The sequence below is a fragment of the Passer domesticus genome, chromosome 1, assembly GCF_036417665.1.
Source record: "Passer domesticus isolate bPasDom1 chromosome 1, bPasDom1.hap1, whole genome shotgun sequence".
Classification (NCBI taxonomy): Eukaryota; Metazoa; Chordata; class Aves; order Passeriformes; family Passeridae; genus Passer; species Passer domesticus.
The window spans coordinates 119,397,350-119,424,529 of NC_087474.1; the positions used below are offsets into that span (position 1 = coordinate 119,397,350).

At 40.0% G+C, this 27,180-nt stretch overlaps 1 protein-coding gene across 5 annotated transcripts in view; it reads right to left on the reverse strand.

The window, feature by feature from the left end:
- The window catches only part of LOC135278795 (ethanolaminephosphotransferase 1-like), a 58,179-nt gene extending 31,664 nt beyond the window's left edge, over positions 1 to 26,515 (reverse strand). Inside the window, exons 1-4 of one of the 5 annotated variants that reach the window (XM_064385604.1) lie at positions 26,254 to 26,515; positions 13,438 to 13,506; positions 8,639 to 8,747; positions 6,470 to 6,544 (exon numbers count right to left, since the gene is read on the reverse strand). In XM_064385604.1, coding sequence (XP_064241674.1) covers positions 6,470 to 6,544; positions 8,639 to 8,747; positions 13,438 to 13,506; positions 26,254 to 26,445 — 445 coding nt within the window. In that variant the 5' untranslated portion in view covers positions 26,446 to 26,515. Of the gene's footprint in view, positions 1 to 6,469; positions 6,545 to 8,638; positions 8,748 to 13,437; positions 13,507 to 13,745; positions 13,855 to 15,622; positions 15,669 to 26,253 lie in introns of those variants that run through there. The other 4 variants (XM_064385613.1, XM_064385636.1, XM_064385625.1 and 1 more) reach the window with 4 other exon arrangements.
- Positions 26,516 to 27,180: the final 665 nt, after the last annotated feature.

Here is a 27,180-nt window from a genome sequence, read left to right on the forward strand (position 1 = left end):
GCCCATCCATTGGTGCTGTGGACCCTCTGAGGCTTCAGACCCATTGTGGGGTGGATTCACTAAGGCATTTAAGTTCCTTGAATTAAGTACCTCAATGACTAACAGTTACATGTCAGCTTAAAGGAACAAATTTCACAAAATTTATTTGTATTTGTGCCTACATATATTTTTAAGTGTTTTCAGTTTTCACACAAGATTCAGATTTCACACAGTGCTCAGATGGCCAAAAAGGCCAATGGCATCCTAGCCGGTATCAGAAAGAGTGTGGCCAGCAGGACCAGGGCAGTGATTGTCCCCCTGCACTCGGCACTGGTGGGGTCACATTTTTAATTCTGTGTTCAGTTCTGGGCCACTCACTACAAGAAGGACATTGAGGCACTGGGGTGTGTCCAGAGAATGGCAACAGAGCTGGTGAAGGGTCTGGAGTACAAATGTGAGAGGAGTGTCTGAGAGAGCTGGGGTGGTTTAGCCTGGAGAAAAGGAGTCTCAGGAGTGACCTTATCACTGTCCACAACCACCTGGAAGGAGGTTTTAGTGAGATGGGGATCAGTCTCTTCTCCCAGGTACAAGAAGAAATGGTCCCATGCCACACCAGGGGAGGTTACATTGGACATTAGGAAAAATTTCTACACAAAGATGCTTGTCAAGCATTGGAAGAGGCTGCTCAGGTAAGTGGTGGCACCACCACTGCTGGAGGTATTTAAAAGGTGTGCAGTTGTGGCACCTGGGGATGTGGTTTAGTGGTGGATTTGGCATTGCTGGGTTAATGGTTGGACTTGACGACCTTAAAAGTCTTTTCCAACATGTACCATTATACGATTCTAAGAATGCATTATAGTTAAGGTGCATTACATGTTGATCACTTTTAGTACTTAAGTGCTTAAAAAATGATCCAGCACTGTACAGGAACTTACTCCAAAGATGTAGTTGGACAATGTGGTTTGAGTTGATCTGATAGTTCACTGCTGTTGAACAGGGCAACCTGCTGCCTGTTCAGCTGGTGGAAAGACAGCAAACATTGTTTTCTTCTGGGTCACTGAATTTGTACTGTGAATGGTACAAAATGCAAGGGAGATGGCACAAGGGAGGGATGGTGAACACAGGGAGGAGAAAGGTGGTCCAGCAGCTGTAATGTTTCTTGGTTGTAATGTCAGATACTAATACCCTTAGTCTCTTTTCTGAGACTGTGCAGGTGAAAAATAGAACTATTTTCCTCTTAAAGTTAAGTGAAAACATGCAAGATGAACCTATTAGGAAAAAGTACACAGAACAAACCCTACAGATTACTTGGTTTTGTCTTGAATGTCAAAATAAAATGGAGATGCTTTTCTTTTTTATATTACTTGGAAGGTGCTATGGATAACAATTATTAGCTATTGATATCATTAAAAACCCAAAACTGACAAGGAACACAACTCAGCAGAGTGAGACCAAAGACACCACAGCTGCTGTAGATCATATGCTACTTACTTCTCTGGATTATTTGGCAGTACTGCGAGTTTTGTTTAATGTAAATATACTTCAGGGACCTAAACCAGGAAAAGATGGGATTTCATTTTGTACAGATTTTAAACTATATCTCTATTGTAATATCTAAACAGCTGTGATATATGCTCTGCTCTAACACAAATCTCTTGGGACAGTTCTCAGAACTCTAAAACTTAAATATCTCATAGAGGATTTCAAATATAGCTAGCCTCCTTCTAGAGACTCATTCTTTATTAACATTTCCATTGAATTTTCAGCATCTTACTGAAACATGTGGAAAGAAAACTGTATAAGCTTGAGGTTACTTTAAAGGTTTTGCAATAAAATTAGAAATTCTTCCATCCATTGGACAATATCTCTGAAACCTAACCAGTAAATAAAGATATAAGCAATCCTAAAGAGTTTGTGGTGTTTTATATTCCAAGAACACCTATTCAAAATCAGACAGGATTCAGTTACACAGGTGTTACTATTTAAAAATAAGAATTTAGAACATTTGTCTGTTTATAAATTTTACATTGTCACATAAGTATATAGATACTAAAATATGTACCTCACAGTGAAAAGTGGTTTTCATTTTGTAAGTACTTGGTTTTTCTAAAAAGAAGCTTATAATATTGTCCTAAAATACAGAACTTTAATTATACTGGTCATGGAAAAAAATACAGGAACTATATGACACATACATCAAACCTGATTTTCAGAAATCCTTAACCATATTTTCCATGTAGTTTCATTAGCTTTTTAAAAGACTGAATATTTTCTGGTTTAGGTTTCAGTTTGAAATCATTCATGCCAATAATGGTGTGTTTTCATTGGTTAACATGCACTGTCTCACACTTCCATTGCTTTAGAATTCTTATATTATTATTTTGTTTCAAAAAGATTCATAAATACTCCATTTTATAAAGTGTATATAACTTTTGAAGAGTGGAATTCAAAGTAACAGCAAAAAGCACTCAATTTCACAGAAAGGAAATTATACCAAACCACCTTAAAAAAGCAGGAGGGATGGAGAGCAGCATGTTAGGAAATTTGGAGAGAGTAACTGTGTCATTAAAATAAGCTGAGAAAGATTGCAGTTGTGTATTTAGTTAGTTATTATGGTTCTTTGCAGTCTTCCAGAGGGAAAACTTTGGCCATGCAAAATTAAATCTCCGACTAAATATTTCATGAAGTGGCTTGGACAGCAGACATAAAAATCTACATATATATTAGTTCATTATAGCTTTGACTGTCAACATCATATTCCTTGTCTTCCAAGTTTTAGGAACTACAAGCTTCACTGGAAAAAACCTCTACATTAAAAATCTCAGAAGCTGAACTTCCCATGAGCCTTCTGGGGTGCCACACAGTAACAGTTCCAAGATGTAATTCCAATTCATGAATGAATAGTCACTTCATTAAATTCCATACAATGACATAAAAAATGGTTTTCACAAAAGAAACCACTGCTTCTGAGTACAGAGAGCTGCTAGAGAAATCCGAGTAGCAGCCACCTTCAAGGGATTGTTGTCCCATTGCTTTTTATGGTACAAATACAAAGAAATTCTGGACAAAAAGATTTTGGCACAAGATCTCAGCAACTGAATAGAAGTGCCAAGGTATGTACAATGCAGACTGAACACCACTGTGACAACTAAATAATAATGCCATGTCCAGTAGTTTCTTGAACACTTTCCAGGGTTGGCGATCCCACCACTTTCCTGGGAAGCCCATTCCAAGGCTTAACCACCCCTTCAGAGCAAGATTTCTTCCTGATGTCACACAGGAACCTCCCCTGGCATAGCTTGAGGTTATTTCCTTTTGTCCTATTGATTGTTGTCTGGGAGAAGGGACCTACCCCACTTGCTACAGCTTCCTTTCGGGTGGTTGTAGAGAGCAATAAGGCCATCCCTGAGCCTCCTTTTCTCCAGACTTAATATCCCCAGCTCCTTCAGCTGCTCCTCATAAGATTTGTGCTCCACACCCTTCAACACCTCAGTTGCCCTTCTCTGTACATGTCCCAGCACCTCAATGTCCTTCTTGTAGTGAGGAGCTGAGAACTGAGCACAGGATTCAAAGTGTGGCCTCACCAGTGCTGAGCACAGAGGGATGATCACTGCCCTGGTCCTGCTGGCCACACTCTTTCTGATACGGGCCAGGATGCCATTGGCATTTCAGCCATGGTCAACCACCACCCCCATGACCTCTCCCACTGAGCCAGCCCCCAGACTGTGGCACTGCCTGGGGTTGTTGTGAGCCAGGTGCAGGACCTGGCCTTTGGCCTTGTAGAACCTCACAGCACTGGCCTCAGCCCATTGATCCAGCCTGGACAGATCCCCATGCAGAGCCTCCCTGCCCTCCAGCAGATCAACACTCCCACCCAACTCGCCGTCATCTGCAAACTCAATAAGGGTGGACTCAATCCCCTCATCCAAATTATTGATAAAGATATTAAACAGGTCTGATCCCCTGGCTGTCCTGCATGTGCTGCATAATAACATTAAAGATGATCTGCTCCATAACCTTCCCAGACAGTGAGGTCAGGCTGACAGGCCTGTAGTTCCCCAGATCTTCCTTCCAACCCTTCTTGTAGGTGGGCATCACACTGGCCAGTTCTCCAGTTCTCTCGAGTCCCCCCTGATTGACCAGGACTGGTGGCAAATGCTGGAGAGTGGCCTGGCTCTTCTGCCGGCTCCCTCAGTACCCTGGTGTGGATCCCATCCGGCCCCACTGACTGGTGAGTGTCAGCTGGCACAGCAGGCACTGGCTGCTCCCTCCTGGGTCACAGCAGGCACTGGCTGCTCCCTCCTGGGTCACAGCAGGCACTGGCTGCTCCCTCCTGGCTCACAGCAGGCACTGGCTGCTCCCTCCTGGGTCACAGCAGGGCACTGGCTGCTCCCACCTGGATCACAGCAGGCACTGGCTGCTCCCTCCTGGGTCACAGCAGGCACTGGCTGCTCCCTCCTGGATCACAGCAGGCACTGGCTGCTCCCACCTGGCTCACAGCAGGCACTGGCTGCTCCCTTCTGGGTCACAGCAGGCACTGGCTGCTCCCTCCTGGATCACAGCAGGCACTGGCTGCTCCCTCCTGGATCACAGCAGGCACTGGCTGCTCCCTTCTGGGTCACAGCAGGCACTGGCTGCTCCCTCCTGGGTCACAGCAGGCACTGGCTGCTCCATCCTGGATCACAGCAGGCACTGGCTGCTCCCTCCTGGATCACTTCAGGCACTGGCTGCTCCCTCCTGGGTCACAGGGGCTCTGTTCTGCTCCCTGTCCCTGCCTACCAGCTCAGCAGGCCGGCTGCCTTGAGGATTGGGTCTTTCTGTTGAAGACTGAGACAAAGAAGGCATCAAGTACCTCAGCCTTTTCCTCATCTTTGGTTACAATGTTCCCCTTTGCACCCAATAAAGGATGGAGATCTTCCTTGGCCCTCTTTTTGTTGTTAATGTATTTATAAAAACACTTTGTATTATCTTTCACAGTGGTGACAACATGGAGTTCTAGCTGAGCCTTGACCAATCCAGTTTTCTCTCTACAAGACCTGATGACATCCTTGTACTCTTCTTTATTGTCTGCCCCTATTTCCCAAGTTTATAAACTCTTTTTTTTTCCTCCCCAAATTCCAGTGAAAGCCCTCTATTCAGCCAGGCCATTCTTCTTCCCTGATGGTTCATCCTTCATCATCTAGAGAAAACCTGCTCCTGCGCCTATAAGATTTCCTTCTTTAAATGTATCCAGCCTTCCTGGACCCTTATTACACAGAACTGTGCAGTCCTCTAAATATACTACCTTTAGTCTCCCCAAAAAAGAATTCTGTTCCACCATGCTGTGGAAAGTCTAGTTTGGAACAAGAGAGCTTTGGAAGAGAAAGCAAAAAAGCCACACTAATGTGGATCTTACTCCCAGGTCAGCATCATTTCAGGTCTGTCTTCACACCACTGCACAGCAACATGCAGTGTACCTAAAAATACACTCATGGCACAGAATGAAGTAGTAAAAATGGAATATGAAAGTGAGGTGTAGGTGTTATGGGAGAAAAACAGCAAGAGGAAAGAAAAAAATATATACTTATTTCCATAAGAAGCTGAGGCCTGTCATCATATCTGTCATCATCACCTCTCCTGACACACACTTTAAGCACTGAAGTGCCTAACAATTTCCTTTTTTCCCCTTTGTCTTTTATTTTTCCTATTTTTTTGAAAGCACCCTCTGCTAATTCTGATGTCTGAGCTTCTCAGAATGTCACCATCAAGGGACAAAGATTTTTATGAAACCAAACAGCAGTGACTCTCCTATGAAGGAGGCTGAGAGAGTTGGGGTTGTTCAGCCCGGAGAAGAGAAAGCTCCAGGGAGTCCTTAGAGCAGCCTTCCAGTACCTAAAGGGGATACAGGAGAGCTGGAGAGGGACTTTTGCCAAGGGCATGTAGGCATAGGACAAGGGGGAATGGGTCCACTGAAAGAAGGTAGGTTTAGATTAGGTGCTAGGAAGAAAATCTCTACAGTGAGGATGGTGAGGCACTGGATTGGGATGCCTGGAGAAGCTGGGAATGTTCCATCCCTGGAAGTGCTCAAGGCCAGGTTGGATGGGGCTCTGGGCAACCTGATCTAGTGGAAGGTGTCCCTGTGATGGCAGGGGGATTGGAACCAGACTGCTGTTATATAATGATTTCCATTGTTCCTTTAAAATAATTTGAACATTCAAGAAGGATAAGAGTTACTGTAATAGAGCCTCTAATATGTTACTTTACATGCTGTTTTGGGTTTAAGTCTGATAAACCTTTTTTTTTGTGTTGTGGTTTGGGGGTTTTTTGGGGTTTTTTTGGTGTTGTTGTTTGTTTTGTTGTTTGGGGTTTTTTTTAATCTAAGACTCCTTGTTTTGGAAAGAAGTCAGTAATTTATCCACAATGCCTCTTTATCTCAGAATTATCAATAGTAAATTTGAAGATAAAATTACATGAAAATGTCAGACATGCAAATTATTTCACTGTACATTACCTAAAGCATAAGCACAAAAGGTGGTAAAAGCACTGAACAGCCACACCCAGGTGGGAACAAGTCCAGGACTGGTACCTGAAAAAAAATGGGGTGGTGAGCCAGTGTAACAGGGGTTAACATCAAAGAAATCCACCAAGATATGCACACAGATACAAACTAGCTGCCACTGATTAACACACTGCATCAAACAGATCGAAATATTTGAGTCTGACCTTCAGGCACTGCTGAGCTCAAAGAAGCACTCAGCAGGCTTGAATGTGTTTCCACTGTAAAGGACAAAAGGTAATAGAGAGGTTTTTTTTTGTCCTGAAACTACTCTAGTATTGCACAAAACAATGATAGAAACTAGGCAAAAATACTCACTAGGTAAAAATATTCTCAGGGAAAGACTATCCATTGAAAAATTAGTTCATGTTCATATAATATATAGAATAAAATAAGTTTTCAAGCATTATTGTCACTACCAGTCTGGGCTTTGTATAGCACTCTTACCACACAGATCTGAACAGGAAGTTTTTGTCCTTAGGCTAGCAGAAATACTAGCACCCCTTTTTTTTTTTTTTTTTCCCATGAGAAAAAGGAAAAGATAGTTGAATTGGACAGAGCCCAGAGTTCTGTTCTTGCTCTGCTGACAGCATTAATCCACGGTTACTGTTGCTCCTTTAAAGAAATTGATCCTTTTTCCAAAGAGACTTCCATTTAACTTAAACATCACCCAATACTACATCAACACTAAACAACTGTAAATGTAAAGTCCCCTCAGGTTTCTGCCATTTGGCACCAAACACAGGGAGTTTCTGTATACAGAGCTGTGTCCTTGCCTGAATGATGCCAGGAGATGCCAGCACCTAAAGCAGTGCCCTGTCTTTCTCTCAGTGCCTCATCTTGCCATTCTGAAAGCAAAGATGACAATTCTTGACTCCTAGCTGCAAATCTGCAAACTGTACCATGAAAACCAACTGTCCAGGAAATTAGGTTTTTATTTCTGACCCTAGGTATAGGAATGATATATCATATCCAAAGGCCCTTTAGGTTGCATGAAAGTTTTCCATCAACTGAGAAATGATGGGACTGTTCTCATGTGGACTCAGGAAGAGCTTGCAAACTACACATACAGGTCTCAGCTCTAACAACCTTAATCACCATTTCAAATGTCTTCAAGTTCCGTGTATATCTACTGAGAATGTGCCAAGATAACATCATCCCATTAAAAAGATCTGTTCTGGATGTTCTTTTATTACAGGGCTGAGTAAACATCATCTGCATTGATAAAAAAAGCACCAGGTGTTCAAGAATGAGGTCAGACAACTATAAAACAAGCTGGTCCTGAAAATGTAACTTGTGAACCAAAACTGCTAACAAGTATCCCTGCCTCTAGAATTGCTATGCTAAATGTACAACTCACACCAAAGGGTACCTCCTGAAGCTATCCACAGGCATAACAAAATAAAGGCAGCTAAATGAAGTTGTTTCAGGAAATAAAAGTGTTATCTTCACTGAATTGTCTAGTTTAAAGAAAATCAAAGCCTTTTATCCATCTATATTTTACATATTAATCACCTGGAAAACTCTTACTATATTCTGTGGGCTCCAACAGCTGGTCTGAGGATCCCAAAGCAAACATGCCCTATGCTCAGGAGCAATTAGATCCAAAAAATTTCTGACTTGGTCTTCAATGAGGAGCAAACATGGACTTGGATTTCAAAGTCATAATTTGAAGAGACATTTATTTAGAAACTATGTTTTTCTCTAGAAGCAGTCTTGAATAGGGAGTGTGAATATGTGGAGAAATGAAAAGAAAGGTAACTCCTTCAGGTATCAGTTTAGGTATTAGGAAATTTGAAATCAATGAAAATGTTATGAAGAATATTCAAGTGGATTTTTGCTGTGTATTTAAACCCTGGAATAAACTTTAAATATAATCAGATCTTCCCAGACACTTCAAGCAGCATATGCTGAAACCCATTTTAGGGACAAAATTAAATGAGATTTTTCAATAAAATTATTTAAATTTATAATGCTATGTGTGAGGTAGATTCACCTATCTGCACCTATAGGAGCCTTATTAAGGGAATAAGTAGAAGATTTAAGGGTCTGATACCTCCCTGTAACATTCAGAAGTATAAGCAGTTCAGTAATTCTGAAAAATTACAACATGAACATATTTACCTGAGGCAGTGTAGTCCCAGTCATAAAAAGATATTAGAAAATAATTAAATAAAATCATGACAAATCCAGAGAATGTTAACAGGTTGGGAGCAATCCACAAAGGCACTAACTGTTAAAAAAATGAAAGGAAAATAATTAGAAAAATTATATTTCAAATTGTGCATCTTATTTTAATGAAATATTTTATATCAGGAAAGAAGCTTTTATATTACATCAGCAATATTAAGATTTGTGTATATTTCCCCATTTTCAAATCAAAATACAGTTTTATTTTCTGAAATTTCTTTTCAAATGCAATCCTTTTGCCTGATTTCTGTGACTGCAGTAAGAATGATATTTTTAAAACATTGTACTCCTTTTAAAACGTTGTACATTATCCTCATTCAGCTCCCAAGGAAAGCCTTCTGTGATCAGCTGCATCAGAACTGAAAGAAGACTGCAGCACCCCAGTGTGGTAATTCAGCATCCACGTGGCAGGTTTTCAAAGCATTGTATTCCCACACTATAACAAGGAAAGCTCTTCTTCCAAAGTATGTGAATAACTTCTTACTCATAACATCAACTAAATCAGACCCTGAGTGCATTACACTTTTAGATTCAGAAGATCTCCCCGTTACAAGCATCTCCCTACTCTCTAGATAGTAACTTTCCGACAGGGTCTCCCTCTGTATTCGTCAATTATTAACACTCCATTAATTCATTTTACTTTGGAGGGCACTGAAAAGGACTCTCTGCCTTCACCTAAACCTCTTTGTCCCAGTAATCATTCTCAGGCGTTCCTTCCCTGTGGCTTTAAGGTGCTCCTTCCACTGCAAAAGGAATCCCTTTCAAAAATACTCTTCCCAAGTAACACAGTTTCTCCAGAATATTTTTTGAAATACCTTACACAGCTTTCTACATGATTTTTAGACAGACCACATTTGCAGAAATACTAAGTATCAACCATTACCATTACTCAAACACATTATCAATGTATTTAAAACACAAAAATACTGGAGGCTTATAAATACATTATTTGGAGTGTCTAAGAGCTCAAAATGTATATAATGTACTTCAACACTATGAAATAGTACCAGAAAATATTAAAGAAAATCAATTCAAATAATTCCTGATACTAACAGGAATAATATATTTCAATAGTATACTACAATTATACTAACAATAGTTTTGAAATCAAATGTTTTGTTAATATCTCTGGACTAGCTAGCTGAACAGACAGATAAATACATATCAATTTATTCTATCTTACCACTATATTTACTTAAATTTACTTTCAAAATCTGAATGCTTTGACTGATTAACTATCCTGACTAGATTATCTTTTTCAATGATAGAGCAATTTTAAATATTCAGGAGAAATTGTGAAACCTATGATGTACAGACTAAGTGTACACTTCCAAAAATCAGGTTAGAGTTCCTCAACACTCTTCCATTATGTTTCTTAGAATAATTTGCTGTAATTACATTGGTAAAACAATTATATCTGATATTTGCTTTCCTTATCAGCAGGATTTTATCACTGATTATAAAACAAACACTGTATGTCAGCTCTCATTGTATTTAAAATACACCATGGAATGCATACAGCAACAATTTAAAAAATTTAACATATCTATCATTCTGAGTGTTAAAAAGGGCAAAGCAACACCTCTAAAGAAAAGGACAGTAGATGTCCCCTGAAATTCCTTTTGGAGAGCGTCTAAGGAGGAACCCTTCACTGCATGGTCTCCCTTTCTCACACTGACTGCATGCTCAGCATGCAGCATCAGCTGCACATCTCCCAGCTTTGCTACCTGAGCATGCAGAAGATGGATCTCCTGCTGGGGATTATCTGGTATCTCTGAACTTTCATGGAATAAGAAGCACAGACACTAAAAAAAATCTAGATTTGTCTCTTTTAACCTAAATCATAAATCAAAATAGTGCTTTAAGACACTCAGAATGAAGTGTTTACATGGATATACATGGATAAACTGACTGCTTTTTCCTGGATGATTCATAAGAATTGTTGACAATCAAATCAAGTGGGGCACCACAAACGTCTGCTTTCTAATTAGGCTCATCATTCTAAACAGTCACAATGTCATTTTTAAGTTATTACAGGAAATAATTCATGCTTCCATGGCACAAACATGAAGTTATTTTAACCCACTTTCTTGCTAACTGTGTATTTTAAGAAGGAAACTTTCAAAAGTTTTTCAACTTGTTATAGCTGCAATCCCTTTGGCTAACAGACACACCATGAAAAACACTCCTGTTACAGGAGTTCTGCCCTCAGGAAAACAGACTCTCCTGCAGTTAAACCCTTAAGCATGTTCTTTTGATCCTTACTGAACCTAATCTGTCTAGGTATTTGGAAAGTATTCCAGTTGCAAAATCCCTTTTGTTATATTTAATGCTCCTTATCTTTTTAGTTGGCGTTACACTACCATCACCCTATTTCATAATTAGAAAATCACAGGGTGTTCAAGATTAACTTCTTACACACCTTGGACAAATAGAGCCTGAATTTATGAGTATGCTATAGAAGGATGAGCTGCAATCTTTATAGTCTAATTAACAGACAGTAGAGGTCTAATATATCAATGTGCTACATGATTAATACAACTGGAGGTGCCATAGGGCAAATCACATCTGCTTTCTGGCAAAACTCTTGTGTGCCTGAACCTTTTAAAGAACTCTTAATTCCACAAAGTATTAACTGATTTCTGTTTCTCTGTGTCTAGCCATTCAGTCTAAAAGCCTTAATAGAAACAGCAAATGCTTTAATACAGCAACTATTTGGATAATAAATGGTAAAGTACACATGTATATAAAGCCCTGTTCAAACTTCACTAGGTCACTTGAGACCACTAAAATGCTACTCTTGCCCAATTCTGCTGATAAAATCAAAGTTCATAAGGCAACAGAAGGGAGTTTAATTGATTTCAGTTACACTGGCATACACCTGTGTATTCCAGTGGGATTTCCTCCTTTTCCTCTCATTGTCCAGCATCCCCACCAGATATAAATGAGCTGGGTTATGACAATAGGTTTTCAGTTCACAAATTCACAGATTTTTAATGTCAAGCTCTTCTTAATTTCTTATAACACAGGAAGTACATTTCACAATTAATGGTAATGACTTATAACATAGGAAACATATCTTCCAATGAATTCTGCATTGTGGAATACAGAGAAACTTGTGCAGCCATTAGGATTAAACAGGCATATGAAAAGCAAGACCAGAATCTCAAGCTATTGTTCTCATGAGTTGTTTGGGGTTTTTTTGCTTGGGTCAGTGAATTTAAGGTTGCTTTTTTTAAACTCCTCTAGAATCTAATAAAATAGTCCATGTGGAATTTTTATTGTCGTCAGTTTAGAAAGTAAAAAATAATTAATTAATATCTGAGAAAGGATGTATCAGGATGTCTAAACTGAGTGAAGGAACTTCTCCTAGTCATCAAGACGCACACTTGTACTGCCCAATATTGAATGAACATAGTAGATGCAAAACATTCTTTAAAAATTCTTTAAAAGTTATCCCAATTTCCCTATTGCAATGCACTGTTCAGGAACAAAACCATTATAGCAACTTGCATTCCTACTGATATTTTACAAACAATTATATTGTGACTAAGCTATTAGGGAACATTCAATAATCTACTTCTGGTAAAATGCTGCAACTGTTAGGAGAAAATACCTGCAGAGGAAGTTTTGCATTGACAACACTTCCCCTTCAATCTGATAGCAGATGAATACTCACCCATCTCCTAAACTAAAGGGCAAGTGCACAGTAAAACCTCTACTCATCTCCCATGCCAGAATGCTGGAGAGGCTTTTCTGCCTCATTGCTTTCCTCAATATTATGATGGGAATAAAAACAAAGTCTCTGAATTGAATTACTGAAGTCAGTGTCACATCTTTGAATTTCTTTTTTCTCATCCTGTGTTCAAGCTGTATTTTAATTCTTCATTTGGGTCATACAAACATTTTCCATTAAATTACTTTGAGGTTATGAATTAGAGATTAAGATTTTCCTGCCATATCAAGAATAATCAACACCTGAATTACAGAATCCAAAGATGGCAGATCCAACAATGCTTTGACCACATACATCCTTTTTTTGTTTGTACAAAGGTTTGTTTTCAAGTCTGCTCCAATCTAAACATTTCCTGTAATGAGGCAGCACAGAAGACAGTGTTTCCTTGGAGATCAATAAACTTCATATTTATCTGAGATACAGCTTGCCTTTATTTTTTTTTTCCAACAACCGCATAACTAATTGTGAGTGGTTTATTTTTAAAAACTGCAGATTGCAATGCAGTTTCAAGAGATGGCATCTTCCAATCGTTATGGTGATCATGGTAACCACTCTCATTTTCAGCTTCTGCGAGGAATGCCTGGCTGTCTCAAGCAAGTCCCCTTGGGAGAAAATGAGACAGTGCTTGCATAAAATCATATGCACAGCACAGAGAGAAAGCCATGCTGTTGTTAGGCAGCATATGCTGCACAAAAATAATCTGTATTAAGTAAAACCATCCATGTCTGCAAAGCTGTTTAATGAAAGATGCAGAAAAGAAATGGATGCCTTTTCTACAGCAATCACAAAAAAGAAACAAGCCCCTTCTTTCTAAAAAAAAATCTCAAAACAACACACTCCTCTTAAACATGGCTAAATACCCTGCAACATTTGTTCTCTTTTATCAGATGTCATTTCAGCTTTATTGATCAATATGTATTTTTAAATGAAAGTACACACTACATTTAAAACAAATTCTTGCATTAACATGTTATGTTTTATTAAATGAAAATCTTACCTTAATAATTTTATTCCAGATGGGCTGCATAATATACACAGATAAAGGATTTGTATCCACAGCACTGTACTGTGAGGAAAAAGCAAGCATGTTAAACAAAGCACTGAACAATGGCTATTTCTCCAGGACTACATGTCCTTCAGCATCTAAGAGCACTCAGTGAGACTGGTGTAAATTTATTTTATACTGGTTTTATTTAATTTAAAAGCACTGGCCTGGTTTACAGTTCCTTTGTAACTCTATGTATTAACACAAAGGCTTGTAAAATGGCAAATCTTTTACTTTTAAATTCTTATTAATTTTACAACCTTATAAAATTCCGCATTTCTACCATATTTTGGATTTAACACCTTTATTTCCACTACCAGTAATGCACAGTCTGAGCACCAGTTCATTGCTAGTATGTAGGACAGACGGTGAACTTGGAATGTGTTTGTAGGTGGAATATTATCTTGCAGAGATACTCAGCTTTTGTCATAGTAACACAGTTGCATTTGCACTATGCTAACTCATGTAAGGCAATGTTATTATAAAAATGAGCTCTAAAATAGCACAGTTCATTACCACAATAACATTTCTCTATTGGACAGACTTGAAAACACATGTGTTTTATAAATTCCAGTAAGTAAATATCTATATCTTTTGTAAACAAAATATTTCAGAAATCCAAGGCCACCCTGAATTGCTGTTGTCTCATTTTTTCCCAGAGGAGAGTATCAAGTTTTAACCTGCCTTGAGACTGCAGAACACAGAATAATCTTAGGAAGAACAATCTTAAACTGACAATACCACTCAAAACAATATACTTGAGCCCTGGTAGGTAGATATTGGAAGAAATTATCCATCACTGGGGTGGTACACGTAATTATTTCAGAAATTCTTGGACTGTGAAAGTTCATACATGGCTTAACATTGCTAGGATGATGCACATGACTCACAAAGATTCAGATATATCTACATATAGCACTATCCAAACACCACGTGCAGAAAATGGGAGTAAGATGGGATGTGTTAGACCACAGTTTGACAAAGCTGTTCACTTGCAGAAGAGCTGATGACACAGTCTCATTTCACATAACTTCAGCCAACAGTTCACTGTCCCTCCATGTATATAGTTAATTTATTGACTTCTCTTACCCAGCTTACCAACTCTCTTGGATGAGACTGCATGCTGGAAGTACCTGTTCCAAGTCATTAATTATCAAAGCAACTTAGGCACTTGTCTTAAACTCAGGTACCTACATAAGAAATGCTTAGGAACTCTTCCATACATATCCTTTTTCTATCTGAATACAAAGCATATGTTTTAATTACCTTCTGGACAAAACAAGGCATTCACATAGTAATTTTGTGGGTTCAAGTTTAAATCACAAACACAAGTTTGTGATTTATGATCAAGTTAGATCAAGATTTATGATCAAGAACTTATGATCAAGTTTAGATCATAAACACAGTATCTAATAAAATTATTACAGCACAGCTATTCACTGTAAATACATACTGACAAATAGAAAAAAAATCACCAAGCAGTAACTGGTCAGAGCAGACTGCCTACACTTCCAAAGAGAATAAAATTTTCAGTTTAATGAAGTGTACATCACTGATTTTAATTTTTCAAAAAATACTGTAAGTGTTCACACTGATGTGTCATTTTTCTCTGCTGCTGCAACCCATATTACTTAATACACAATGCAATTTTGTCATCAACAGATTTTCCCTGGAATATATATTAGCATTCTTAAATACACTACCTCAGAAAAAAATTAATTTGCAGGTAAAACTTAAGTCTTCATTATTCTGTATGTATTTGCAGGTCCAGATGCTGTATTTATCATTCAAACACTGATTATTACAACTGTTGGAACTTTTGATAGTCCAGCTTGCATGTGAATTACCAAAACCTGTGGGCTTTGCTTACATTTATGCCAAAATTAAAAATAATACCAAGCTATACAATACCTATGCCAACAGACCAGTCAGCTACTACTTAATTCACATGAGAACTATGGAAATCCTCTGAAAATGAAGAAAATTCAAGGTATCCATAAGCACTTTTGAGGTTCCAGGAGTCTGCCCAAAGTGTCACTGTGGCTACTGCCCATTTCCTTACCCCAGCTAGTATTCAAAGACTATGTGAAATATGGGACAATTTGATGACCAGCAAATTCAATGAATTCAGCCATACCTGGATAAGAATGTGCAAAGGTCAAAATAAGGGATTTTATCCTTGCTTTTACTCTGGTATTCTCTTTCTCCCCTCACCCCCAAGTCAAAGCCACAAATATAATCAGAAAATGGTAGTTAAACAACAACAGTAAAATTAGGCTTTCTATCCAAAATATTCACTGATTGTTCAGACCTACTGCTTGCTCTTAGGAGAAAAAAAAAATAAAGGAAAATCAGTCTCATTTCTTTGAAATTGTTTTATTATAGAGAAAATATAATAGACAATATAGATATTATATAATTTTTGTATTGTCTTTACTGGATAATGTAAGAGATTAGGTAGCTTTCCAACGTATCTCTACATAACAGACACAAACAAGAGACACAGTCAGCTTTTTGTTTGCCTCACAGTTTCCAAAGTCAAGCACCAAAAATCAAAACAGACCTTACTGGAAAAAGGAAAAAAAAAAAAGGAGAATTACAGCCAGCTTTTGTCACCTAAAGACATTTCAGGACACACCACACTTCATCCTGTTAATTCCTATGTCTGTGGCTGAACTGTTGGTCCTCTGGGTGGGGAAGGAACATTCAGCAGATGTGCAGAAGAATGGAAATTTGCACTTCCCTCCACAATGATTTGTTTTAGCCAGACCAAAGGAAACACCCATGGAAAAATAGTTTTCAGTCACGGCAAAAAATAAAACTTGACAAATAAAGTCTGCTATACCATTTAATACTCTGCTTTGTTCTGCTCCCAAGAAGCTACTAACCTCAAGGCCATGAAATCCTCAGGAGTTTAATGTTCAAGGCTGCTCAGAAAAGCAAAGTACTGAGTAACATGCTCACATTATACCAATGAACATGAATGCAAGAGTCCATTGAACCTGATGGAAAAAAAGCATTGCCATTTGCTATTGTGTAATTCTGTCATTTTCAGGGCACTTATACTAAAAGACAAAAATGGAGAGGATAAGTCTGTTGGAGGTTTTTAAGTGCAAGGCTCATACAACTACTAAGCACTTCCCTGCAAACAGTTTCTGCCCTGGAAAGGGGATTGATTGTCCTTATACAAAGAAGAAGGGCTTGGAATAATCAAAAAGCTTCTCTCAATTATTTTTCAAAGAAGTTGTAACAGCTGGGAGGGAACAGCAGTAGTAAGGGAATAGGAAAAATGGCACTGACTTCATCTTACTCCCAAATTTAAAAATGCTTCTTCTGGTTTTATTTAATAGCTGATATCTCCTTGAAAGTAATCTGCTTTAACTCTCAGTGTTAATGGCTTCTAGAAGAGCTAAAAATGAGAATACAGACACCAGACATGTGCACACATACATGGTGACATGGGCAGCACATATGAAATGTGCTTTTAGTTTGTGTTCCTGCATCTTAATTTCCATCCAGGGGATCCAGCACAGCACAAAGTTTCTGCAGGTCACCTGTGTTAAAGGGGAAAGGAAACAAGATTTGGGGAGGGGGTAGGAAAGTGATAAACAATTAAGAAAAGTAACAGGAAAACAGAAGAAAGAAAAATGAAAGAAAATGAATAAAAGCAAAATTTTGGGCTACACAGTAGAAAGGCAACTGTTCTGCAGGGACAGAGCAGAGCCAAACACCGAGGGGCAAAAGCACTCACAGTGATCAGGGTCTGCTCTGCTAAAGACAAGACAAATGGTACCTTCTGGCTCACATCCACACAGCTTAGAAACACTTCCCATTATTGCAAACTGGTCACATCAGCACCACACAGCATCTGCTGGAGGGGTGTTGGGCCTCATCATCTGGCCCCACACACCCAACACATCATTAGCATTCAATATGTTTAAGTTCAAAGTATCTGAAACAATCTGGAGACTACACTGTAACACAGCAATATGGCACTTTCAGAGCATGAAAGTGAGCCCTGTCTGCTGTGCATGTTCAAAAACCCAAATGCCCATGTTGGAAGAGTGCTGAAGGATGGTGAAACCAAAAAATTGTGTAGACTACCTCCAGAACAGATTATTTCCAAACCAAAAGCCTAGCTATTGCCTTGGAGAGACTTTAGAGAAATAAACAAACAAAACTCAAACAGGGAGTGAGCTAACCACTAATGAGAGCAGACACTAGATCTTCACTTCCCTAGTCCTCTCCAGCTTTGCACTTTGGAGGCATCACAAGAATAAAATTTTGGAATGACTACGATTAAGAGAAAAATATAAAGCATGCCTACACACACTTCAGAGTCAGGAGAGAAAGCAAGCTGCAAGAAATGTAGTTGCATAACTACATTATATCATTATTTCAACTTCAGCTGCTCTTTATACTAACAGACTACTCCTTTCCTGTACTTAAATAATCTTGTCCCAGGTATTGTGCCACCCAGTCATTTACATTCACAACACCTATGTTTTGTAAATGACAGAGATGGGAGGCATGACAATTGCCTCTCTTTTGCAGGTAAGGGGTTTTTTTGGTTTTGAAACTGGAAGATGACCCTCCCAATCCAGCATATGGACCAGTCAATATTGAAGAGAGCTCAGTGGGAAATCACCCTTTTGGGCAATGTCTTATGCAATATGAACTTGGCTTCTGTGATACCTTACACTTCAGGAACCACATAAAAATTAAAGAAAATACTGAAATACTGGCACATCTGGCAACAATTTTCCATCAATCTTTCAGATTCCTAGAATACATGAAACACGTGGAGTTTAATTCTACTTTATATATGTTTTTACAGGTTTGTAGTTTGTATGGGACAGTCTTGGATCTTAACAAAACCTTCACAAAGGGAAGAAAGAGAAACATGCTATAAACAACAGAGCTCCACAACACTGTGGATGCCAAATATGTTCAGCAGTTTAAGTGCTGATGTATTCCAAAACACAGTCCTGTTATTTCTAATAATAGAATTGCTTTACATTATATCATCAGTTAGTTAATTATTCATAAATAATGGCTTGGGTTTTCTATCTCCTGTATAATAATTTGGTGTATTCTGCATTTTCTCCTACACACACACACACATATATATATATATATATATATATATATATATATATATATATATATATATATGGGGGAGGTTTTGGGGTTTGTTTCATTTTGGTCTTTTATTAGATCACCAATATCTAGGTCCAGGAGTTATAAGCCTGTACTAGGGCTGGATGCAGCTGCACTGTGAAGGAAGAAGCCGCCCAAGTTGGGCTCCTGAGCTCTCCCCTCTCACTTTTCCCCTTTCAGTTCCTTTAGCTTGTGCACACTACAGCTAGGAAATATAGATAGATTTTCCTTCCACCTGATATTGTTCCTAGTAAATACTAGAATGTCATGGTTTGTGCAATTCAACAATTCTGACTGGTATTATTAAGTCATCAGGAAGTTGTTATTACCCAAACTGCTGTCCTGGGGATATTTTGATGCAAAGGTGTGTTCATTGCTCACCTCCTCATTTTCAGGAATCCTGACACACATTGAGTCCTGTGCCACATCCTTTTCCTTAATGAGGGGAGGCATTCTTACCTATAATGAGGTCATGGGCACATGGAGCTGTGGGTCAGGACAGGCCACTCTTAGGGACTCATGCCTGCCAGTGACACATCCCCTTGCCTGCAGAGCAGTGTCATGGCCCTAAGGTCACAGAACCATGGGCTTGGATCACAGGATCATTCAGAAGAGAAGGGATCTCAGCAGTCTCCTCCTTCTCAACACAGGCTCAGCCAGGAGCTCAAAACCAAGTGCTTTATCCAGACCATGGAGAGGTGGACAGTCAGTGGGACTGGAAGTCAGCAACCAGTTTTCAACTAACAGTAGTTATATTAAGGATACTACCTAATTTCTCTTAAGGAGAAGGCTTACATGGGATATGTTCAAGCACTTAACAACAAAGTCAAAATAATTAAAAAGATCATAGAAATGTGATTAAATATTGAGCAAGGGACGGTAGAAGACAGCTGCATGTGTGCTGTTGTAAGGGACAAAGGTAGATGCTGGTCCAGAATGATGAAAACATAAATCTTGCTAAATCCAAAACCTGCACACTCTCAAGGAACTGCACAACTGATCCTTAACTTGCTATTCAAGGAAGCTCTAACACAGCAAGAAAGTTGATTTCTATGGGGTTTTTTTTGTGCAGACTGGTCTTCCACAGTTGGTAAAAGGAAACAACAGCAGGATTTTGTGCTACACCTATTTCTGCGCATGTGCAAACATGTATGTGCCAGCAGCCCTTTAAAGATCTAACAGTAGACCAAGCACCCATCCAGCTGGAGCTCTGCCAGAGGGTGCACCTACACATCTGGGAAACCCAATGTGGGGAAACCACTCCAAGCCCAAAAGGGAAGACAGATTAAAAGCATGTTGTATTTTCCATAAGAGATGCTGAATGGTGATTCTGTAGCACATACACTGAACCCTTGTGTTATCTAATATCCTGATGCACAAGAGAGGGGTTACTTCATAGAAAGATCCTCCTTCTATAAAACAATCCTTAGAATAAGGGTTCCCTTAGGTTTATAACATAAATCCCTTAGGATTTATGTGTAAGCAATACACATTCAAATCACAGACACATCTTTGCAATTAGTCTTCTACTAAAACAAAGATGAATAAACAAAAATACCTATGTATACATGCACATGTATTCCACACATAAAAATCCAAAAAGAATTTCAGAATGCTAACATCTCTTGATAAAGCAATGAAATAAAACTATGCCATTGGTATTTGCACTTTTATGAGATTCAACAAGGCATACAACTCTTTATATTGAGCATATTTGTCCCAAAAGTGATCTAATGAACCTTTGTAAACTCATGGGTGTAATATTGCTCTCAAAACCATGTACAATTTCCCATCATTGGGAAAAAAGTCCTGCAGCAAGTAATATCAAATGCAGCATCTCTGTGATGTGATTTCATTATGTTCTTCGTTCATTGGCATGTGATACATAGAAGGAAGATAATGATTACAGAACTCATTAAATGCTACATTATCAGCTACAATCACAACAGGATAAGGAAAAAGTGCATGAAGATTGTCCTGTAGAATGACATATTCAGTTGGCCCATGGCTCTTTGACATATGAGACACATGAATGCAGTGACAGATAATGTAAGAATAATGAGTTATTTTGTTTATTTCACATACTATTCAAAAACAGTTAATTACAACCCCAGTCTTCCATCAAAGGAACATGAAGAAGACTGCAAGATTTTATTTGTAGAACAGTGGGCTGTTGACTCATGGTTTTATTGAAGCCAGACAACATTAGTTTTCACTGCCTCAAATATTCAAGGACACAGTTTAATAAGCTGTGGTGGTTTGAAAAATCTAACAACAGCAGACACAACTGATAACTTCTTTCAGACAATATTTGGGATTAAATATTAGTGGAAAAAATCTAAAAATACTATGTGGAAAAACACTATATAATAAACATGTAAAGAAAGTACTCAATATACATAAAATTGTTCATGTACAATGAGCATTATTAAATGGCTCTTAAATAGTTCCAGGTAAGCATGCAAATGGAAGGCCCTTCTCCTAAATTTTCAAAATCATGTCAACTCCTTGTGTACAACAGTAGAAAGCAAAACTACTGTTCAATTAAGGTGAGCAGAATCCATGATTTTTCTAAATCTCATAGTTACATTTGTAGCCTTGGAAAAGCATAGACTTCACAGATATCCAGTTTTGTATCCAGGTGAATCCTGAACTTCCAGACATTAAATTCACTAGATTATACTAAAAAAACCCTTTGCTCTTCTGGTATAAGGCAGTATAAGAGAAAGAGTCAGACCTTGAAACGTGATCACCATACATCTGATCTTGTTTCTCTAACCCTCCAAAATGAGGCCTGGGATGTAATTTGAGAGATCTTCTAGTCCAGAGCATTCACCTAATGCAAGATCACGTTCAGTATACATTAAGAATGCAGATCAAGTTTCCATGAGGTAATGGCCCCATTGCTTGCAGAAAGCAAACATGCCAGCACACTAAAAGAAAATACATTACCCAAAACTTTCATAAAAAGGTGTCAGCAACTGTTTGTTCATTAATACTCAACACTAGATTGTGGATCTTGCCTCAGAGAAATCAAGCCATTTCTTAAGACTGATAAAACGATTGCCCAATCCCCTTTAGTACCTGCTCCAGCAGGCCTTATCAACACGACTGACATAGCAGATGCCTTAAATTTCTCTTTGTACAGCCAAAACTCACATATTGTCTTTCTTTAAAAGGGCACTCTTGAAGACCAAATGGCTGCTAGGCTCTTACTCCCACTTTACTCAGACTGTCTCACACAATTCCTCTTTTCTAAGCCTCTTGGTATTCATAATGGCATTCTGAGGACTGCAGACTGTGGGCCAAAGCAGGCAGCACACATTATTCCAACTCATACCTGATCAGTACATCAGCTACAGGAGTAAATGTAACCCTTTGATATATTTATGACACTTCCAGCTTAAGAAGTGGCTTACATTATAAGCCCTTTATTATAACAGCCACAAAGCTGCCAACACTGTGATCCCCTGGTATCTTTCTTGCAGCCTGTTGTCTCTTATTTTATGTTTTAAATGTTGATTTTCTTTCCCCTAAGCAAAACCTTGTTTACTGCATTTCTTCATATTGATTTCTGGCTATTATATCCCTTTTCCAAGTATATTTTAAATAATAAATCTACTCTTCAAAATTCTTTAGTATAGTGAAAATTTTACAATATTCTCCCTTCTGTTACTTAATGAAAGTATTGAACAGCAATGGAGCTGGGACAGAGAGACAGATGTGTAGGTAGAATCCCACTTGATAGAACCTCCTACTTCAACAGAAAATGTTTCCATTCTCTTTGAAAAAATATTTTCAACTTTTTAAAATGTTTCCATTTTACAATGACTTCCTCTTAGTTACCTCTACCTACTTATGAAAACATGGGACAGTAGCAGACGCCTCACTGAAATGAAAATACTTACACCTCATTTACTCTCCCCTCCTCACCACACCCCTTATTCACACAGAGCTCCCTGCTGAAGATGAAAATGTGGAACCTTAGATGTTAATTTTTAATGTTGTATCTGATTTTTTAAATAATCTTTTCCAGGCCTATTGTTTGAGTCAAGCTTGTTCTTAGATCTCTTTTATTCTCAAACAGGATAAAGCATCAAAGTTTGCTGGCTTGAAGAACCTCTGTGCACAGGTACTGTAAAGAAAGGTGACTCAAGGTAAATACGCAAGGGAAATCCTAAGAATGAAGTGATGAGAAGAGACAGTGGCAACACGAGCTCACCACTGACATTACTGCATTCTGCTAAGAATGATAAAAATAAAGAACCAAATTCTGTTTTTATCAGAACTCATCCCCTGGGTGTTGCAGAACAGCTTGTTTCCAACAGAAACCCAAGCAGGCAGAAAAAAAAGCAGCAGTGTAATTCCATGGGTGCTCTTCTAGAACTACAAAATGCTGATAAAACATAAAAGTAGGAACGACATGACCCAAGCCCTACAATTCCAGATGGTTGTAGCTTTTTGTCTGTGTGCTCCATGTCCTGGAGAACAGGACACAAACCAAGGATAAGAATCTTCTGTGATACAGTGGCAGCAAATCACCTGAGCATGCAACTGTCCTGGAATCAGCACCTGTCCCAGAGGCAAGCAGATGGCAGAAATACGACAGCAGTAATACTCAGGGCTGTGTCTGAACTGTCTGATCATCACATCTGCACCTGTTCTTGGTGTGCTTTTAAGCAGAAAAAGGAAAACTGAATCTCTAAAACCCCATTAACAGGCAGAATGAATGGCAGTAGGTTAGTAAAGTGAAATAGCTAGTCCTGAGGAGCCAGGGCCTGTGCTATAAGGATTTCAGAGCCAGTTTCACACTAAACTGGTTCCATTATAATACTATGGACTGAATGTACTGGGGGTACTTGTGTGTTTGTGATCTGGTTTAGGTTCATCCTAAGGGAATGCATTTTTGTGCTCTGATGTCACTCTGTGATGTAAGCCAAAGCTTGGTAATTCGGGAAAACTTGCTTCAAAAGCCTAATATACACGGACCTAACATGCTAAAGGGTGCTGAAATCTTTGCATGCATTAGAGGTCTGCCATTCCCTTAGCAAAGAACTGTGCTGGTTTTGTTGCCAAGGCCCTCCTCCAACTGTGAACAGGAGACAGACAGTGCCTGAAACATACAATTGGAGCATTCATGGCAGAGAAATGAATTCAGCTGTGTGAAAATTTTGAAAATTGAACAGTATTTTTTTCAGGCCATATTTACCTTTACAAAAGGAGTTGATTGCACAAATTCTTTTTCAAGCTGCATTACACTCAGCAGATAAATTGTGCAAAGTATGGAGTACATGAAGTCACTGATAGTACCATGAGAACAATGCTGCAGTGTGATGTACAACAGAGATGGATGCCACTAAATCTACAGTTTTCTATGCACACTTCAAATCCAGAAGCAATACAGTGTTTTAGCTCAGTATTGAATGTATGCTCACATATCCCTTCAGAGATTACCTAGTTCTTCACAGGGCGAATGCACACATCCCTCCACACTACCCCACAACTGGGTCACCAGGAAACAGGGCAGAAATAGCCAGGAGGTTGTGAGTAGAAGTAACCCATGTGTGCTGGGCACAGTGATCAGAGTTTAGCACCTGTTGAGTAGGCACAAAGGAGGCAGCAATCTCCTCCAAGGGCTGGGAAGGACCAGGATGCAGTAAGGCCCTAGGCTGAAGGGGAAGAGATGGCAGCCAGAGGGCAACAGGAGGTTGAAGAGCATGTGTCAGGCCTGGGAGGTGGTGAGAACAAAGCTGTGGTTGTGGCAGCCCTAGGTATGGGAGAGCGAAGGACATGAGATTGTGGTAATGATTAGCGTCTCCTTGCTGCATCCCTCCTGTATTTTTGGAGTACTTTAAATCGCTGTGAGCAGCATTTAGGAATAGGTCCTCCTGCAACCTGGAGCACCAGAAAAATGGTGCAGATACCTGACCAGCTCAGCAGCACCAGCCTCACGTAGCTGTACTTCTCTGTGTGAAGCACATGCCATTCGGATTTATTTATTTCCAAGATATCCCATTCCCAAGTCACCTCAGGTAAAAGAAAACAATTTGATTTCATCTTTCTAAAGCCTGCACTTACTAGGATTTTTTTCAGAACACAGTAGAACAGATGCTTCTTAAGTATCTGCGTTGGCCGATTCTTGTACTTAAGAAAATTACCCTACATAGTTTCTTTGCAATGCTCTTGAGAAACCAATATATTCAAATTGAATGATTTGATATGTGATTCTGTCTTTTGGTAATAATTTTTCCTGTAAATCATAAGTATGGCACAATGATTACAGGTTTTTTAAAGAATGTTGTTTTGATTATTCTTCATCTGCACTTGTTTGAAGTTATTTTCATTCAAGTGATAATAAAGAATGTAATACAAGTGTTCCCGTATTTGTACTATGAACTCAATTCAGGAAAGTTACTTAAATAATGACGTCCATTTATCCTAAAAGTGGTTTTTTTTTTTTCCTCCTGATCTCAGTCAAGACTGCAGCTTCACCATTCAAGCATAGACCTGTGCAACTCACGCCCTGTGGCCAGAAGCAGCTTGCAGAATGTTTTATCACACTCACATCGGAGACACACAAACAGGTTGGTACATTTTAATTAGCTTCTGTGCATAACAAGTTCCTAGGAAGCAACCTGGAGAACATTCTCAAAGCCACACTTCCTCCACCTTCATTCCTGCTGAGGTGAACAAGCAGAGCTGCTGGCCCAGGGAACGGAAGGGCTTGATAGGAACCAGGAAAAGCTGAACACCCTGGCTGGAGCACAGCCTGGGAAGGCACACGGTAAGAGCAAGAGGGCAAGAATATTTGGGAGCATGGTGTAGGGGCTGCTTTGGCAAACTGAACATAAAATAAAAGGCTGGGTGTTGTGCTGGTAGAAGCTGGTATGCCACTCCTGCTTTTCACGAGGAAAGAGGTGAGGGTGTGTGAACAGGGTGGCATGGCTCATTTCAGACACCTGCACCGCAACTGGCACAAACCTGGATGATCCCTGTACTGCATCCCCCATAACTCCTAAGTCCATGATATAACCCTGCTAAATTCAAATATCTAATGATGCACCCATTTACCGGGATTCTGCATGCCGGCTATTTGCAAACATGAGGTTTTGATCAAATTATTTAAAGTAAGTTTTTCTTTCCCCCCCTCTGCCGGCTTTCTTATTTATTTCTCAATGCCAGAGCATTCCTGTGTCCGAAGGCTTTGCAGACAGCCAGACAAGCAGCATCAATGCGTGCTTTCTTACAGAGACACCGCATGCCTCCAAAACCACGCTGCTCCAAAACGGGCACAGCTTTTACAGACCTTGATACTCACTCAAAACCCAGTTCACTCTGGCTCCACCGCGACCTGCCGCCCCGCGAACACCCCCCTCCTGCCCAGGGCACGCACTCCATCAGGTGGAGGTGCGGGACATCCCCCTGCGGCACAGGTGGAGGTGCGGGACATCCCCCTGCGGACCCTCCGGCAGCGGAGGGATGGCCCGGCCGGCCGGGGCCGCGTTTCCAGCGAGGCTGGGACCTAGCTGCCCAAAGCGGAGCGTTCCGGAGCCGAGATGTGACCCGGGTGGGACCGGCCGCCCTCCCGGCCCCGGCGCTGCCCCGTACCTTGTAGTGTCGGAAGCCGTGCAGCTGCCGGCCGCTCACATACCGCCACCGCCACATCGCCGCGCCGGCACCCAGGCACGGAGCGATGGAGCGATGGGAGGACGGACGAGGGAGGCGGCGGGGCCGGGGGCGGGCGCAGGGCGGCTCCCCGGCCGCGCCCCGCGGGCTGGACCTGCCCCCGGCTCCGGGCATCCGCGCCGGGGCTGCCCGCGGGGCCGGCTCCCGGGCGCTGCCCTGGGAGCGGGCGGTTCCCAGGACGCTGCGGTGCCCGCCTGCCAACAGGGTGTGTGTCACACCCGTAACGACCTCACGGCACCAAGGCACGTCGCAGAATCACCTCCAAACTCTTTTGCTCGCTGCGGGTCTGTTAAAGATGCCGTATTTACGGGAGGACGCGCCCGTGAAGTCGCTATACAAAACAATGCTGAGTAACAAATGAAAAACATGTCAACTAACACTACCCAAACAATGTTAAGTGCCATGTTTCGGAAACAAGTGACACAAAGGCTTATCTTTGCATTCCAACGATAATCTGAGTTTTGTATCTTGTTATTGCACCTGCACTGGAGCCTGCCACACCACATCAGTCAGTAGTGCACTCTGTGCCTCCTGATTTCAGGGAAGTGAGGCACTGGGATAGGCAAAAAAAAACCCCAAACAACAAAATACCTGGAAAACATCAGGAGTAATGTTTCAGCTGCAAACGTATTTCAGCATATGGCATAACACCTTGTGTTACCTTTGCTGTGTGCTACTGGGAGAGAGAGATGAAATCATACACATCAGGGTCTGAGATTTTTATGGACCAAATGGAATCTATCCAGAAAGCAAATCAATTAAAATCCATTACTTGCACCCCACGAGGCATCTCATATATTGTGAGAGTCAGTGTTATTTTACAAACTGGGCAGGTTTGATAGGAATTAT